The 18,404-nt window shown below is 38.8% G+C and overlaps 1 protein-coding gene across 1 annotated transcript in view; it reads left to right on the top strand.

The window, feature by feature from the left end:
• Positions 1–18,404, top strand: part of efl1 (elongation factor like GTPase 1) — a 66,516-nt gene that overhangs the window by 12,331 nt on the left and 35,781 nt on the right. The window contains exons 10-15 of the mRNA XM_023264135.3: positions 21–157; positions 286–408; positions 1,568–1,667; positions 5,861–6,018; positions 6,382–6,545; positions 8,375–8,510. Of these exons, the coding sequence (XP_023119903.2) occupies positions 21–157; positions 286–408; positions 1,568–1,667; positions 5,861–6,018; positions 6,382–6,545; positions 8,375–8,510 (818 nt within the window). The remainder of the gene's footprint in view (positions 1–20; positions 158–285; positions 409–1,567; positions 1,668–5,860; positions 6,019–6,381; positions 6,546–8,374; positions 8,511–18,404) is intronic.

Below are 18,404 nucleotides of genomic sequence, written 5' to 3'. Positions count from 1 at the left end.
TTTTTTCTGTCTGTGACCAGAGACAAGGAAAAGGTGGAGAAGGTGGTGGCATCACTTGGGATAAAGGTGATGGCCAGGGACTTGCGTCACTCTGACCCCAAAGTCCTCCTGTCTGCCATCTGCAGCCAGTGGTTACCTGTATCCCAGGCTGTCCTCTGTATCCTTTGTCCTCTGTCTTTATTTTATGATATGAGCTGAAAGTTTCAGGAACAGAAGCCAGAATCTGCTTTCACTTCCTATATCTTTTTCCATTTTATGTCTAATTTTCTTTAACCCAGACTGCAGCGATGGTGTGTGAGAAGCTTCCTAGTCCGTTAGACATGGCATCAGAGAGGGCAGAGAAACTAATGAGCGTTGGAGCGCGCCGATTTGACTCATTGCCTGCACAGACGCAAAAACTGAAAACAGGTACAGATACAGTAGATCTGTAGTAATGACTTAAAGAAACCTTCAGAAATTTTACAAACAAAGGTAAGTCACTATTTGTGAAGAATATTACCCTGCCTGCTTAAAAAACGGAACCAAATTAGAGATGTACATCAATAAATAGCCACAGATCCGACCCAAAATCTCCATGAAATTCAGAAAAAGTCAATAGACTGCCTTTCAGAAACAGATTAAATTAGCTAGATTTACCCTGATACTTGATCAAAATGCTATTTAGTCATTAAAATTTCCCAAGTCTACAGTTCTTCTTACCTTAACAGAGTATTTTTTGACATCTTTTGACTTAGAGCTTACTTAAGCCTTACTGTTATGGTGCAGTCTCAACATTCTAGACTTTCATTAATTTGAAGAGAAGAACTTAAAACAATTTTTGTCAGGATTATAGCCAAAAATCTTGATCCTTGTTGCAAAGAATCTTTTTTTTTTAGTTTATGAAAGACTGAAGAGTGAAAACATATTTATTAAATGTATAAATTTCAATCACTCCTACCTATGGAAAATTAATTTATAGATGATGTGGAAAGATTTTAGGATGTGTGTTACAGTTTTAAATATGATAGAAAGGTTTTTGTCTCTTAGCAAGAAAAGTGATGTGTAATGAATGTTTAATTTGGGAACAACATTATTAAAGAGCAATTATCATCTTTGACTTCAACTGCTCTGCTACTCCTCTCAATTTTTAAAGAGGTCAAAATAGAAACAGATGACCCTAAAATTAATAACTATGTATATATTAGTGTTCAATTGTTTGCTGCGGCATTTCAAATGATTAATTTGCTATCATTGTTGGATTATGTTGTATAGCTATATGGGTCATTCAACTGATCAGCATGATGTAGAAGATATTTTAGGAGTCCTTGGTATGTGTCCCTCTATAGTCATAAGGCATTTAGCAGTGTGAAAAAATCTCATATCTATTGTCCACTTAAAATATGCCAAGTGGTGCATGTTGTCTGTAATTTTAATTGTTTTTGAATGAATAGCATGATGGGATAAAATATTTTAACGTCTGTTGTATATTGGAAGCTGTTTGTTCAAGCAGTTCTTATAAGGTGAGTAGTGGTGAGTTCAGATGTGCATTTGAATGTTTTTTTGTCCCCCCTACTTGGGTGTTTTCCAGCATTCCTGCAGTGTTCAAGTGAGGACAATGCTCCAGTTATCGTGTTTGTGTCCAAGATGTTTGCTGTGGACACCAAGGCCTTGCCTAAGTACAAACCGAGGTAATTGTGCATCTTTGTGTCTATGTGTGATAAGGATAGTAATGATTATTGGTTATTCAATTAGTTACTATCAATAATTTAGCAAATTAAAAATATATTAGATAAGACAAAGGATATGTTGTGAATTAGCTGGAGTACCTAAGAATGCCACTTAGGTAACAGTGGGGAGACGGTGATCACACGGTGGTGGAGTCCATGCCTGACCTGTCCAGGCATGGATTCCACCAGACCCCGAAGGTGTGCTGTGGTATCTGGCACCAAGATGTTAGCAGCAGGTAATTTAAGTCCTGAAAGTTGTGACGTGGGGTCTTCATGGCTCGGACATGTTTGTCCAGCACATGCAACCAGAATTTGGAGGTCAAGTAAACACCTCAAACTCGTTGTTGTGCTCCTCAAACCATTCCTGGACCGTTTTTACTTTGTGGCACAGCGCATTATCCTGCTGAAAGATTCCACAGCCATCAGGGAATACTGTTTCCATGAAAGGGTGTACACGGTCTACAACAAAGCTTAGGTAGGTGGTATGTGTCAAAGTAACATCCACATGGATGGCAGGACCCAAGGTTTCCCAGCAGAACATTGCTCAAAGCATCACACTGCCTCCAACGACTTGCATTCTTCCCATAATGCATCCTGGTGCCATACGTTTCCCAGATGAGCAACACACACCCACCCGGCCTTCCACGTAGTATTAAATAAAATGTGATTCATCAGACCAGGCCACTTTCTTCCAATGCGCCATGGTCCAGTTCTGATGCTCACCTGCCCATTGTTGGTGCTTTCAGTGGTGCACAGGGGTCAGCATGGGCACCCTGACTGGTCTACAGCTATGCAGCCCCATACGCAACAAACTGTGATCTACTGTGTATTCTGACACCTTTCTATCAGAACCAGCATTAACTTCTTCAGCAATTTGAACAACAGTAGCTCATCTGTTGGATCGGACCACACGGACCAGCCTTCACTCCCCACATACATCAGTGAGTCTTGGCTGCCCATGACCCATGTCTCTGGTTCACCACTGTTCCTTCCTTGGACCATTTTTGATAGATACTGGCCACTGCAGACCAGGAACACCCCACAAGAGCTGCAGTTTTGGAGATGCTCTGACCCATTCGTCTAGTCAAACTGGCTCAAATCCTTACACTTGCCCATTTTTCCTGCTTCTAACACATCAACTTTGAGGACAATATGTTCACTTGCTGCCTAATATATCCAACCCACTAACAGGTGCCATGATGAAGAGATAATCGATGTTTTTCACTTCACCTGTCAGTGGTCATAAGGGTATGCCCGATCAGTGCATGTTCCATGCCTTTGCCTCTTTTTCAACTTCTTGATCACCAGCTTCTTTGATGTAGAGTAGAAAGATTCTTTATCCTTCCCCCTCATGTAACAGTGCTGGATCCTGATTGCAGACTCTACTATTGCATTTCTAGGGAAATGATGGCAGACAGAGGAATGGAGAGGCAGTTAGGCTGTCAGAGACGGGTTAGAGGATGGGGAAGAGGAGATAAAGATGTGTGAAAGAGAAAGTGATGAAAGGTAAAGCATGAGAGGGAGAGAAAGGTCATCTCAAAATGTGAGCCAGGAGGGAAAAAGCCTTTCCAATATCTCTGCTAATGAGCTAGCGAGAGTTTCTATTGTCTTTTACCCACTACCTGCAGCAGGCACACATATGCATTGCTGACATTTCTGTGGCAGTCCATATCTACAGCTGCCTACAGAGGAGTGGTTCACAAACAAGCTGTTTGCAAGCATGACCCAACACTCTGCAGTTAACAGTTCATTTAACTGAGATATCATCAACCCTGGAAATGGATCAGTGAAAGCTGGTTAAGCTCTTATTTCAGATGAAATGACCCATGATAAAAAATACTACCATGCAAGATTTAGGACATAGGGAGGATCATTTTACTAATATGTATGAACCTATGAATACCTTCAGAAACATGTATAAAATACAAACAATCGTAGCATTTTCTCCATAAGGTGTTGCAGTTTTTTAAAATTGGGAATGTAGATTTTTGTATTCATAGTTGAAATTTTACTATATATGCACATAGAATAAGTTTCAATTTACCATGAATTATTGTCATCTGTCAGTAGTAACTAGTAACTGACATTTCGGACTGAGAGATACATTGATGGCGTATTGGGGTGAATTTAATTTCTTTACACTTTTTTTCTTTACACTTTTTTCCTAGGATTGCAGAGTTTTCTTGCCACAAAATAGATTTGATTTGTAACAGCAGAATGGCAGACAAGGAATTCTAAAATAAATACAAAAACAACAGCAACAGCAAAGCAAACCCCCTCTACCAATGGTCCAATCTTCTGCTGAAAAGAGAAATGCACTAAAAAGAAATTACCAGAGTTGCTGTTGTTCTGCCACCTGTGTACTGTATAACCAGTGGCTTTCTTTAATTAGAGATATGCATATCAACCCTGTTGCTGTGTGATGACTGTAAGCATTCCATAAACTCAAGTGAAAGAGTAATGCATACAAACTGCTGTGAGCAGGAAACAGAATGCAATATTCTGTTTGTCCTATTAATGGCTTTTCTTCAAAACTACAGAGTATTCTCTGATATGTGAACATATCCTGTAAATGCCATGAGTGTAACCAAATTCAAGTTGCATATGCACATAAAGCCTTCATGTGTTTTTGTAAATCTGTGACAACTAAAGCCACAAGAACTATGGCCTGCCCTGTAATGGCCAGGCATTAGGATTGATCCTGACTTATAGAAATAATATTTACATTTAGTGGTTTCCCTGCTCGTGCCACTACAGATATGCAGTCCAAACAGAAATGGTTTACCCATCAGCCAGGTTAAAATAGCTGTTGGGGAGAGCACAACCAAAACAAAAAAAAACAATATTGTCTGTAATGATATAACCTAACTTGCTTAATTTTTTACTAAACTGGAAAGAAGTCATGTTCAGTCAAAATCCTTCAGCAGTAAAAAGCGATAAAATGGGCTTCGCTGACGGTTCTAATATCAGTATATTGTTTAATTTTCCAGCACACTTTTTTCTCAGTTTTCACAATATTTCAAGGTCTGCTTGTGGTTGTGATTGCCCAGCTCTAGTGTTTGGAAGCCATTACTTCATAACCGCAGCAGGCGAGGCCAGAAACCCAGTCCTGGCATTCCCATTATTACCAGTGAGCGAGTCATTTGACCTCTTGAGGAAAAAAACTTGATGGGATGCATGAAGCATGATATGTATCACACAGCAACTGTTTTCTTAGATGTTTGAGCAATTCTGGGTTGAAACAGATATCACATTAAACGGATAACCTTCACTTAAGCAACTGTCTGCTTTTGATTTGCTTGCTATTTTTGATTATGTGAAAGAAATATCCTAAGAGCAGTGAGCTTTACTGAGAAAGCTGACTCCTGCAGTTTTAAGCTAGTAAGTTATAAGTTATGGGTTCTTAAGGTCAGGCCATCATCCACTGGGTTTTACTTTTTTGTGGTTTCCTGTTAGAATCCTGATTTCAGGCTGTGGCCCCATTTATGTCTAATTTATGCTGAAGAAAGGTGCAATCAGTCTCGGAGAGTCAGCTGGGTTGCTGCTGTTGTCAGGGGCAAATTATGGGCTTTTTTAAGTGGTTTGTCATCATGGAACTGAACTCCATACCCAATGCCATTACTCAGGCCTATTGTGAGCATCTGGGCTGCTATAGCCGCTGTGGTCTTTTTGAAGAGGGTAAGCACACGCACACACATGCTACCACCCCAACCATAACACACATACACACACAGAACACACTGCACACATAGGTCATGTAGGAAATCTAATGCAGCACTGATTACGTTCTGTTTTTACAGCTTGCCCCTGAGCTTAAAGTCGATTATCTGGAGTATTACCTCAAAAATGTCTACTGAACAGAGTCCAGGTTTTAAAAATGGTTCTATTAAAGAGGCAGACAAAATGTTTCAGGTGCTGAGAAGAAGTCCTGCTCACTGATTGTCCAGTACAGTGATGCTGTGTTACTTGTTAGACTTGTATGTATCATATATGGTCCAATATAAAGTACCTGACTTAAAGCGAGAGTTGGAAAATAAGCACAACAGATATCGTATCGTCTTGGTTTATTTAAATGGGACTTTTTGAAGGTAGTACTTTTGTACCGCTAATAATAAGATCTCCAAACCAGGTTTTTGACTTGTGTGTGTGTCCAGGCCGTTGACCCAGGAAGAGATTGTGCAGCGCAGGGAGCTGGCTAGACAAAGACATGCTGACAGGATGGCAGCTGATCAGACAGCAGCAGAGAGCCACAAAGAGCTCGCCCACTCAGAGAGTATGTCACAAGAAAGCCAACCTGCAGGACTCAACACCGGTAAACTCATCTCTTGCCAACCAATCTCTATATCTCACTGCTCATCTTTTTATATCTCTATAAAAGCACTGTATAGCACTGTAATGCTCAGAGATGTAAAATACTGATTACTGCATTCAGTCTGTAGGACAGTAGCACTGTCAGTCAAACCCAACCAGCAGGGACACACATTGGCTTTTAGACTTTTGTACTAAGGGGTGAGGGGTGTTCATTATGTCTTTGCAAATAAAATTCTTAAATGTTTAAGATAGAAAAACGTGTGAAATAACAAGAGAAATATGGTGTCAGAGAATATAGAAGTAAGATGGTTCACTGGGACTCAGTTTTATGTTTTTCTTGTTTTTCTTGTTTCTCTCTTGTCAGTCATGATGGAAAGTCTGACTGTAAAAGACTCAAAGCCAGAGGAGGAAGAAGAGCTGAAAGAGACTTTTATAGCATTTGCCCGGGTCTACAGTGGCGTAGTCAAGAAAGGACAGAGGGTGTTCGTACTGGGACCGAAGTATGACCCCGGCCTGGGCCTAAGCATGGTAAACCCACAGTAATCTGTCAGCCTTAACAGTACCTGCTCCACATGTCTCTTCTGTTCGTGTAAAGCACATGCTGTAAATTGGCAACTTCTTCACATATTTATACGACATGTTATAATATTTACTTCGATATACCAGTATTTACTGTAAGATGCATATCTTTGTATGGCCTGGTGAAACAGAACTGCTCCTGCCCCTAATATCTTCTTTTTTTCAGAGAAAGTGGCAGGATTTCCACAATATTTTTTTGGTCTGTTTCATAACTGTAGATTGGATCAGTTGGTCCAGAACAAGAAGAAACGATTGATGCTCTCAAGCTGTTTTGCTTTATGCTAACACTACCTTATTGCAAAGCAAGAGGCACAGAGTGATGTGACACAGACTGACAGGTATTATAATGGACCCAGGAGAAATCAAATTCTAGTGACTGACAGCAAGTTACACCAAGCATTACTGAACCTTTTGTGTATATTTGCCTTCTAGTATCACAGAGTGCACACAAATATCTATCAGATTAGGAGCATTATTACAACTGTGAATGATTAGTAAATCAAAACACAATCAAAAACTATTTTTGTAATTTATTCATCACAGATTTTCTCAGTAAAGTGCACATATTTGCACTCTGTATTAACACATTTGCATATATTAATGTAAATTGATTCAAACTAATGCGTTCTAAGTTGAAAAGTAGGGTATTTGCTGTTGTCAAATAAAAATAATAATAAAAAATAAAAGGACAAAATGTTTTTGCTTTTCTAAAGTAAAGACACAGGCTCCACAGTAGGAGTTCAATGCAACTAAAGTCAGTACATCTTTCATTTCTGAGCTTCGGATTAGTGATATTTGACTTTTGTTTCACTCCATCCATGATTCGATTGAGGACTGTCTGTTTTTATAGATTCAGATTCTGATAAATGGTGGAATTTTGCCTCTTTTATAACAAATAGAACATGCTTTTTAGCCCAGTCTGCAAGTTTTGGGTTTCAGTTTATTAAATTGTCACAAATGGGTTAAAAGGAGACTAAGGTCTCTGATATAGAAAATCTAGATACCTCCAGCACAACGCCTTGGTGACTGTGGTGTACTGGGGAACAGTGGAGCAGCAGTTTTTTGCTCTGAGTTAAGAATCCTTACCAGTGCTCACGTATCAAAGAGAGCTGACCTACAGCTGGACAAAGCAGCAACAAGAGATGTTCTGGCTTGTCAAACTTGTTGCAATTACTGAAAAGTGCTCCATCACTAAAGAAGCTCATTCAAGTTTTACTAATAGAAATCCAAAAGTTGTTCTCACCAGACCTTCTCAGGAAATGTAAAGTGGAAGTGTATGCACATCAATAATGCTTATACAGAAAACCTTACTAAGCAGGTCTCACTGCCCAGAGTAAAAGACCTCAAGCTGTCTTGCTGTACTCACTCAACTTTTCAATGTAACAGCTGACACTCCCACTCTGGTTCCATGTTATGTAAGACTGCTTTATACAAATAGTGCTTTGTACAGATTGTGACCAATTTTAGTTATTAAAGCATATAATCTATAGATATAAAAAAATATATACAATGATTGCAAATGCTGTATTTAAATTTCATTTTTGATCATTTAAGAGTACATGATGACCTTGGTGGTAACACAGGCATTATAGATCATCTAAGCCACCTCTGAGCCACAGCAGTGACATTAGACAAACTGTGAAATTTACTGTTTCTATTTCAGTCATCTGGATGGAATATATAATTCCAACCTCGCCATTAATGTACTGGCTCTAAATATTGCACCCTTTGTCAGCCAGTTAGCTTCTCAGGTTCATTCCTTCTCTCATCTCTGCCAGGTTCCAGAGGGATGTAGTGCATCAGATTGTGTGTTTGAGGTACCTCACCTGTCCTGTTGTTCCATGGAAAGCATTTACCTGCTGATGGGCAGAGAGCTAGAAGACCTGGAAGAGGTCCCTGCAGGAAATGTCCTAGGTAAATATGTCTATTTCTTCTTTTTGGTCATTGAGTAATTGTGGCTGTTGTTCAGTGTTTTACTGGCCAGAGCTGGAGATCTGGGAATTGATTTCAAATTTGATTCCAGTCTTGTAACTTCCACAAAGTAGAATTAGCAACAGTTGTAGTTTGGGCTTTCAAGGAAGTAAAACTTCTTGGGTTTTCTCATAGATAATGCTAGGTGTCTGGCAGAAGGACACTTCTGAGGCTTAAAAGGGAATAAAACACTCCGAACTGGAACATAAATACAAAAGATGAACAACTGTTAGACAGTAAGATAAAAATAAAGTTATTTGCTTAAAGCTCCAGTACAAGAATATGCACATACAAATGAAAGGAGAGAAATCATCTGCTTGCAAAGCTCTGTTGTGAAAAAAATATCCAATTACTAAGCTTAAAATTCTTAATCTGTGCCATTAACAGTGAGCTGCAGCTACAGATTACACTGGTAGAAACTGAATCACACATTCAACAGTTCAAGTCAGTCCTTTATTACCATCAATTATGGGTAAATTCAGCAAGTATGAATCACTCTGATCCACAGCAGGCCATGAGACACCATTATTTTACATTATTACAGTGGTGCTACTACCCCACATGTGTTTCTCTTCTGCATACCTCACTCTTAAGACTTGTGACCTACATTTTCACTCAAATCTAGATTCCCAGTTCTTAATGTTACAGCCCTCTCACTGTCCTCCAAGTTTCTGTTGGAACTCGTGCGTCTTCCTACATACCTTTCTCCCTTGATTCAGCTTGATAATTATGTGTTCTGGCTAAGCAACTTTACACATGTTTACAGTCTTTGTCTGATAATCATTTATACAATTTCTGTGTGCGTTCTTGATTTGAGTTAGTCATCTCTGTAAACAGCACTGTCAGCTGACTTTATATTCCCCTCGTGTCCTGATAGTTGACTGAATTTATTTTGATGTTTGTGACAGATTGTCATAGATTCTTGTATATCTGGCTTTTGTTAGTAGCTGTTTGGTTCATAACAGATTTTGAGTGTTAAAAGTTGTTTTTAGGTAGATTTAAGATGAGCTGTCAATAAGACCATCTGCACTTGATTGAGCATCACAGCTCCTTATTTAGCTCGCTGGAGATGGATTTGAAAATAGCCACAGCTGCATGTTATTGGCCTGGTTGCACAGATACAGACTTATTTAATGCCAGTATCTGATAGCACTAATTTGCTCTGTATTACTTTGGGTATAATATTCCTGTATTCGATTGCAGTTGGACATGGGGAGTGTCAATACTTAAAACTTGGGCATTTGCGCTGCTAAGGTCTAAAAGTTGGACCTGTTCCATAGGATGTTTGTTTTGATACTCACTAGTACCAGAAATGTTGAATTGTACATATTTAACTGGTAAATTGCACTTTTATCATCATCATTGCATTGACTGATTTAAGACACTTATTAAAGGTGAAACTTACAGTTTTAGACATGTAATATGTTCACATCATATTGTAAGCACAAATTGTGTATTTTATTTTTGAAATATGACTTGGAGAATAGTTTTTTTTTTTTTTTTTTTTTTTTGCTACTGTGGTGCTAAATGATTGACGGCTTTAGTTCAGACTGAAATATCTGTCATTTATTGGATGGGTTGGTCCCCAGGACTCCCAGAATATGAATCGGAAGGATTTTGATGTATCCTTTACTTTTACTCGAGGGTAGCATTTGGCATAGAGAATTGATTCAAACTTGGCACTGGTTCCAAAGAAATCAATAACAAATTGTGATTCTGCTTATTGGTTCCTGAATGCATTTTACTCATGTTAGTTTCAAATAAACAGTTTGCTGCAAACACCTATTTACTGCTCTCTGCATGCACCATTGGTCATGAAAGTTAAATGCATGAAAGTCTTCTTACATCCTGAAGCATTTGTCCTAATGAATCATGAGTCTAACTTATTTCTCAGTTCACCTACTGTTGCTGAATTGACTGATTACCAGGTTAACAGTAAAAATTGTGTGATTGTCCTCTCGCAGTCACCTTAATTTGTGCTATTATTACAGCAAAGTAGCCAAAGTAAGGTCTAAAATATTTAAGAAACAAAAAAATCTACTGTTTCTACAGTTATTACTTTATCTGTCTATGTTTTTATAGTTTTTTATTTTTATTTTACTTTATTTCTTTACTTACCTAAAAACACAGCATCTATATTACCATACAGTACTAGTCAAAAGTTTGGACACACCTTCTTACCATACTATGGATTACAACAGCAGTCAAATAGGGCTGTCAAATGTGTACTAACCCTACCTCTGTACAACACAACTGATGATCTCAAACACTTTAAGAAGGCAAGTAATTCCACAAATTGACTCTTGACAAGGCACACCTGTAAATTCAAAACCATTTCAGGTGACTACCTCATTAAAGCTCATCCAGAGAATGGCATGAGTGTGCAAAGCCGTAATGAAAGCAACAAGGAGGCTACTTTAGAGAATCTAAAATATGAAACCTATTCGGGAGTGTATAACACTTTTTGTTTACTACATAATTCCATGTGTTCTTTCATAGTTTGGATGTCTTCAGTATTAATCTACAGTGTAGAAAATAATTAAAATCAATAAAAACCTGATTGACATTCATATTTCTGCAGATGGTCATGGTGTTCAGGGGTTTTATCTCACCAGTTCAGTCAGGACACTTGCACAGTTTTGCTACTATTTGTTGCTGCGGTAAGCTGTGGAGTTTGTTGGTGTCTCTGCTCACGTGATGCTCTGGAACAAAACTGAGCTAAATTAAGACTGACTTGACTTGCAAGTTGAACACCAATTGGAGCTCAGCGTTTAATTTTTTTGTTTTGTTTGTCAGCACCCCCACCCACCATCCCCCATATGTTGTATGTTCTTCATCTTGTTTCTGACATTATCGGCCTAATAGATCAGAATGGACAGTGGCTTTAATACATATAGCACACACTATTACTTCTTTCTCTATTACTTTCTACCTTTTCACTTCTCTTTATTCTGGTCATGTGTTGCAATCTTTGAATGCAGCAAATTAGAGTGTTCACCACAGATTGACACATTATAGAACACGCTTACTAGACAAGTTTCTCTTTATTTAATTCATCATTACTAACTGTGATTGTTAGTAATGGTGAAATGGTCAGCTTGTTTCTCCAGGGATTTCAGTGCATTCCACCAAGAAGCTTGATGACTAAGCAGAAAGTTGAACTAGTGGCAGGCAAGACGGAAAAAAAATTTTCCTTTTATAGAAGCACGGAATCACTGTGTGTTTCAGCCATGTGGGAGTCATCATTCCTAGCCTCTTACTAGACTGTGATCAAGGGGGAAGATAATGGTGTATCACCAGCGTGTAAACCCCACCAGGCTTGGGCTTGATTAGCTCTCCATTATTATCCAACAGCTGTAACAAGTAATTGGAGAGGGGTAGAAGCCCACACATGCAACTTTCTCACAGAAATATACACACAAAGCAGCATTTTATATGGAAAACATCATATTCCATTTAACCACATGATGGCACTGTACAGACTGCCTGACAAAGCATTACATTACTCTGTGTGTGTCTCTGCAAGCCAGTGTGTTATGATGGTGAATGTAGGAGTGAGAGACATACACACTGAAAGGCAGATAGACGAAGGAAAGGCAGCCGCTGTACTGTATGCACTGTATTGTGCTTCCTTTCCCTGTCATTTCCTGCCAGCTGTTGGAAACAGCAGCCTCAGGAAATGAACTCAGTCATTCACTGAAGGTTTTCCACTCCAAGAGAGTGTCATGTTGCAATGTATGTGATTAATAGATTGGTTGTTTATTAAGAGCTTTCATAAAGTGCTTTCATTGGTCATTTAATGCAGCAAGGATTAGGATTTTTGTGAAGCTTTGACAACAGAAGTGACTACGCTCCTGTGCAATAATATATTTAAATGTCAAATCATTCAGAATTACAGTAATTGCATTACTTTTAAGTTGAACTAAGTTCTTTCATGCTGCATTAAAAATTGAAAGTTTCATTTCATTATATTAAAAATACAGGCCGCACAGTAGGCACTCAACGCAGCTGAAGTCAGTACACCTTTCATTACTAGAATTCAAAACTTATTTTTTCAGTATTTCACAACCTTTATTTTTGATGACAGACTTAATCCTTCTCAGCATGGTGAATACCAACATTGCACATATTTCTGGAAAGATGTCCTACGATTTTTCAACCACAGGCATACAGTGCCTTAAAAAGTATTTGCCAGAAAATATTTTTCTATATTTGTCACACTTAAATATTTCAGATCATGAAACTAATTTTACAGAGACAAAGATAACTCAAGAAATCACAAAATGCAGTTTTTAGATGATCATTTTATTCTTTGAAAGAAAAATGCTGTACTTCTTCAGCCCTTCTTGCCTGATGTGAAAAAGTAATTGCCACCTTAGCTACCAATCTACTAAATGACCAAATTCATTTGCCGACTGGGTTCAGTTTCACCATCCACACCCTCATATGACTACAGCCAGGCTTGTTGAATCTAAACATCACTAAATAGAACCTGTCTGGCACTGTGAAGTAGTTAAAGGGTCTCAAAAAGCAGCACATGATGCCATGTTCTAAAGAGAATTAAGAACAGATGTCAGACAAAATCATTGACATTTATCAGTTCAATTCAATTCAGTTTTAATACTTTTTCAAGGTACTGTATGTCCACAGGCATTTGCAATTTGTGATCTATAAATGTCATCTGACCACATCTTTTGCACTCATGCAGCTCCATACGGTCACACTTCCACAGTGATGGTTGGATGTCAGGCCTATGCATTCACTGTGTTTGTCCTGCTCAGGTTTATGCCAAACATCTTGACCCCGTCAGAGCTGAACTATTTATTTGTGGTCACATCTGACCAATTAATGTGTTCTCAGTATTCATCAAGTTTCTTTTCCTGTTCTTCAACAAAGTTTAACTTTGCACTTTTGCAGTGGAGAGCAATTTTTATTGCTGTCCCTGGAGGTTGGCATCATGCACTTTACTGTACACTATCTGAGCTGTCCTAGTAAGTCTGATTTCCACTGATAATCCTTGTGCCAAGTCTGAAGTACTTGCCTGTCTGCTTTTCAGAGCTAGATTGTGTAAGTAGTGCACTGTCTGTGGTGACATTTCAGAATGACGGCCCTGCAGCTCTGAACTGGTACTATGGCTCGTTCTACGCCTCCTAATTTCTGGTCACTAATTTTCCAAAACTGTGAAAATTGTGGTATTAGCAGGTGAACTATGTTCATGCAGTTAGGCTAACTGGAAATCACAGGTGCACTGAGTTTTGTTCAGTGATCATTTTTATTTATTTTTTTTACTTGCATGTCATCAGTTACAGGTGTGTTTGCTTTTGTTGCATTGAGTTTCTACTTTAGGTCCTATTGTCCTTCTAAAGAATTTGTTTTTTATTGTTCATAAGAGAAAATTCTTTCCTGCAAGGTGATCCAATTTTTAGTCACTTAACATTCAAGTGATGTTGCACAGAGGTAGACACACTTCCGTTGTTTACTGTATTATCAGAAAAAGTAGGTCCTTGGATGCAGGTCATTGAATAAGACTGCATTGCTGTTTAATTGTCCATTTGTCTGTCTTTAAAATAATCTCTTATTTATTTTATTCTCAGTTTTATTTTTTAAAGTATACTCCTTGTTTAGTTTCACTCTTGTTTCATCTTGAAAAATATATATTTTTCATCAAAGTTTATGTTAAAATATAATGCTGGCGTTCTTTCACTTGTGGAAACTGTTTGAAGAATGGCCATCACTAGTTCCAACCTGAGGTAAAATAAAGCCGAAACGTAGTTTCTGCTGATAAACAGAGACTCTTATAGGAGTCAATGTACGCATCTCCCAAATCTCCACAATGTGACATATGGTCCTTACACATCAAGATTCAAGACCTTTACTTATCACAAACCTGTTCCAGACCGAGTAAACAGTGAGTGGGGTCATTGGCTGATCTTAATTCTTGCCAGTAGGTGGAGTTGGAACAAAGCAAAAAATACACTTATGCTGTTTTTTGTTTGTCTATTAGAAAGAAAGAGCCATGCAAATGTCTCAGAACCCCACCTGTGCTTGTTTATTTGCTTGCATCCTGGGGAGACGTGGTCCAGCCATAATTAACTGTTTTCACAATTTGATGGGGAAGAGCTGCCCTGTGTGTGTCCTGCCATCAATCCCACCCAGCACCTTTGGGAAAAACTGGAACAGCAAACATGAGCCAGACTTTCACCATGTTCACAGTTGGACCTCACTAATGCTTTTGTAACTAAATAGGAGCGAATCCTTGCAGCAAGTAAAGCGTCTGGTGGAAAGGCTAGTATAGCAGCACATCAGTGCACATCCAGTTGTGATCAAACGTTTACACACACTTGTAAAGACTATGTGTTCCATGGCAGTCTTGAATTTTCAATGATTCCTGCAGCTCTTCATTTTCTGGAATCATGACAACACGTCTTTGACACAAAAAACGATCATGCATTTTGGTTCTTTCATAGATTTATTTTTGAAGTTTTGAAAATATGACAAAATCTGCTTTGTCAAAAACATACATACAGCAACTTGAATTATCAATTTTGGTGATGTGGAGAGTTGTGTTAATCAAATTTTCTTAGTGGCATGACCTCTTAACTTTTTGTGAGTAATTATAATTGATTATAGCCCCTGACTCCTCTTTGAATAGGGCCCATTTGATACACTTATTAGATTCAGCCTCAAATACTACAGTGAGAAAGTCTGAGGATCTCAGCACAGATCTGCACAGAGTGCAAACAACTGTTGTAAGTATAAAGTACCTGGTACAGTTGTGTCGCCACCATGATCAGAAAGAAAATGCAAAATATCACCTGCTGCTGATAGAAAGTTAAGCATCCTTTCAGATATGCACTCTATTCCATTAGTGTTGCACAAGTTTAACATGTTGGTTTTATGTCTGAATTTGCACCTCAGTCACATTTCTGTAAAACTTGCACCTGCAATCTTATTAAGTTGGACCTAGTAACATTTTTTTTATAACTTTCAATATGGCACAAGTGTGACTTGAACTAAAACAATAATGGATAGACAGGCACAAACAGTGGTGCTTCGAGTTGTTTGAAGTGATTTAGAGAATGATTTTTCCCCATTTCAGCGTCAATATTTGTCCGAAATCGTTGCATAGATGCTTAATACACGTCTTCACGTCAGCCAAGTGAGCTGTCAAACACATTATAGCAGTTTCATTTTCAACTGCTGAGGACTATTTCCTTCCATTGTAGTATCCAAAAGTGTCCCCAAGTAGAGTAAGTTGTGCACATTTTGGCACACACTATGATATTAACAGACTAATAGCAAGAACTTAATTAATGAGGTTTAACTGTAAATTACCCTAAGCTTAAGTTTTGCTGTTTAAGAAAAAAACGGTACAGTGGTGCAGTGGTAAGCACTGTGGCCTCACAACTAGAAGATCCTGCCTTTAAATCTTGGCTTGGGATCTTTCTGTGTGGAGTTTGCACATTCTCCCTGTATAGTATGGGCTCTTACCAAATGCTCCTGCTTCCTCCCACAGTCTAAAAACATGCTGGGTTTAACTGATGATTCTAAATTGTCCACAGGTGTGATTGTGAGAGTGTTTGGTTGTTTGTCTCTATGTGTAGCCCTGTGATAGACTGGTGACCTGTCCACTGTCCAGGGTGAATCCTGCCTTCATCCTAAGTCAGCTGGGATAGACTCCAGCCCCCCCCCACGACCCTACAGAGGATCAACTGTATTGACTAGTCTTATGTAAATGACAAATACCACATGGAAAGCACAGCTTTATCCGGCACTGTGGGGGGTATATCTGAATGCAGATGTGAGGAACATTAATGGAAAAGCCTTAGGGCTTGCTCTGAGTGTTCAGGCCATTTGGGTTCTATAACGCGTCTTGAGACAATCTGAATTGTAATTGGTGCTATATAAATAAAATTGAATTGAAAAGTGACTAGAATACTGTCATTTTAGCAGATTGATGAAGCCAGCAGTGTTCATAGCCCATGTCTGAAGGGGACTTGGGTCAGAATGCTCAGCTGCAGGAACTCAGGTGTCACTGCCCACAGTCAAGCATGTTTTACATTGCCATGGGCTGAGGTACTATGCAAGAAGGAAGCTTCCTGTAGATGCTGCACCTTAAGGCTTGACTGAAGTGCAACTGATCAAATGGAAAAAAAAAAAGGCCTTCTAGAATAAAGTTCAGATGAAAGAAAAAATTTGCCATTTGGCCACAATGAACAGAAATTTGTTTTGAGAGATGGTGAGGCCTTTATGTGGATGGCTGGGTGTGTGTGCTTTGCTTACCTGGGGAACACATAGTACCAGGATGCACTATGAGAAGAAGGCAAACCAGTGGAGGCAGTGTGATGCTTTGGGCAATGTTCTGCGGGGAAACCTTGGGTTCTGCCATACATGTGGATGTTACTTTGACATGTACCACCTAGCTAAGCATTGTTGCAGACCATGTACACCCTCTCATTGAAACGTATTCCATGATGGCTGTGGCCTGTGGGATGTGCTGAGCAAACAAGTCCGATTCGTGGAGGCCCCACCTCACACACACACACACACACACACACACACACACACACACACACACACACACACACACACACACACATATATAAATCGGCAGATATTTAATACAATACAATACAATACAATAACTTTATTAATCCCCAAAAGGAAATTCAGTTCTGTTTAGTTGAAATTTAGTCACTGTAAAAAGCTGAATGGCATGAATTTGGACAAACGCCATGGAAACTCTATGAATACAAAAGTCCTTTGTTTGATTCTCTTCAGTGTCTTTGATTAGTGCCATACAACTAGCCAATATTGGGATTTATCTGTAATTGCAGTTGAGATTGTAGCAGAGACTGCACAGCTAGCTCGATGGTGAGCTTAGTAAGGCCAACAGTTTGTCACAGGGGTTAAAGACATGGGTAGCATCAGACTCTAATCATCAGGGCCTAATGTGAAGCAGCTGTCTGAAGAGACGTAGCCACAGCTCTTGTCATCCAGGTCAGTGCTTGGGGAGGGAAAAAAAGGACTGAAAAAAGGAGTCTCAATGAAATGAATGATGCTGATTCAACACTGGACGATTTTATGAAAACATTTGTTTTGCATTAGGCTTCTCTCTCTGCATGCCAGTGGTGACTAGAGACCCAGATCTTTAACAGAACACACTGACTAAATGATTTTACTGGTGTCAACCACACCAGGGTAATGGCCTGCTGGGTTCATCTTAGTGCAGTGCAAATCAGATCATGAATAATAACACTCTCTCCTTTAGTGTTCCACTTCAGACAGTAGAATGTCTTTGCACCCTTACTCTCCTTCACTGCAAACAGCAGTCTTTTTAATCTTGTGTCTTGAAATTGTACTGTTTAGTTTTGGAGGATTTTTTGCCTGTTTGCAGAAAACTGCCCCCAAAAAACCCCATTCAGACATTTTGAGGTTGTCTCACTTATGGTTAGATGATTGATGTCAATTTTATCTCTGTGCTATCATAAGTTTTGTTTACTTTTTAACATTTAGTGTAGACTAGTTGACTTTATTTGACAATCCCACAATCAGATTTGATTGTTTATAAAATGTATCTAGGGCTTTTGTAAATACCAAATTAGTCATTATTGAACTTGGAACCAGTCTAAACTCAAGGTCCACTTACAGTTTTTTAAGTATTAATCATTTCAGCTGTCACAGGACCTTCATCAACAGGTAAAGTTTACTCATTTCTTGTAGGACAACAGTTATTCAAGCTTCTCTGTCATGTAAATCACCTAAAACATCAGTTAAAGTTTATTTTAACAGCATATTCATGGAACAAATAAAAGATGAATAAAGATCAAAACATAA

This window comes from Amphiprion ocellaris, chromosome 1 (assembly GCF_022539595.1).
Source record: "Amphiprion ocellaris isolate individual 3 ecotype Okinawa chromosome 1, ASM2253959v1, whole genome shotgun sequence".
Classification (NCBI taxonomy): Eukaryota; Metazoa; Chordata; class Actinopteri; family Pomacentridae; genus Amphiprion; species Amphiprion ocellaris.
The sequence above is the reverse complement of the archived record's forward strand: the minus strand, read 5'-3'. Positions and strand labels throughout refer to the sequence as shown.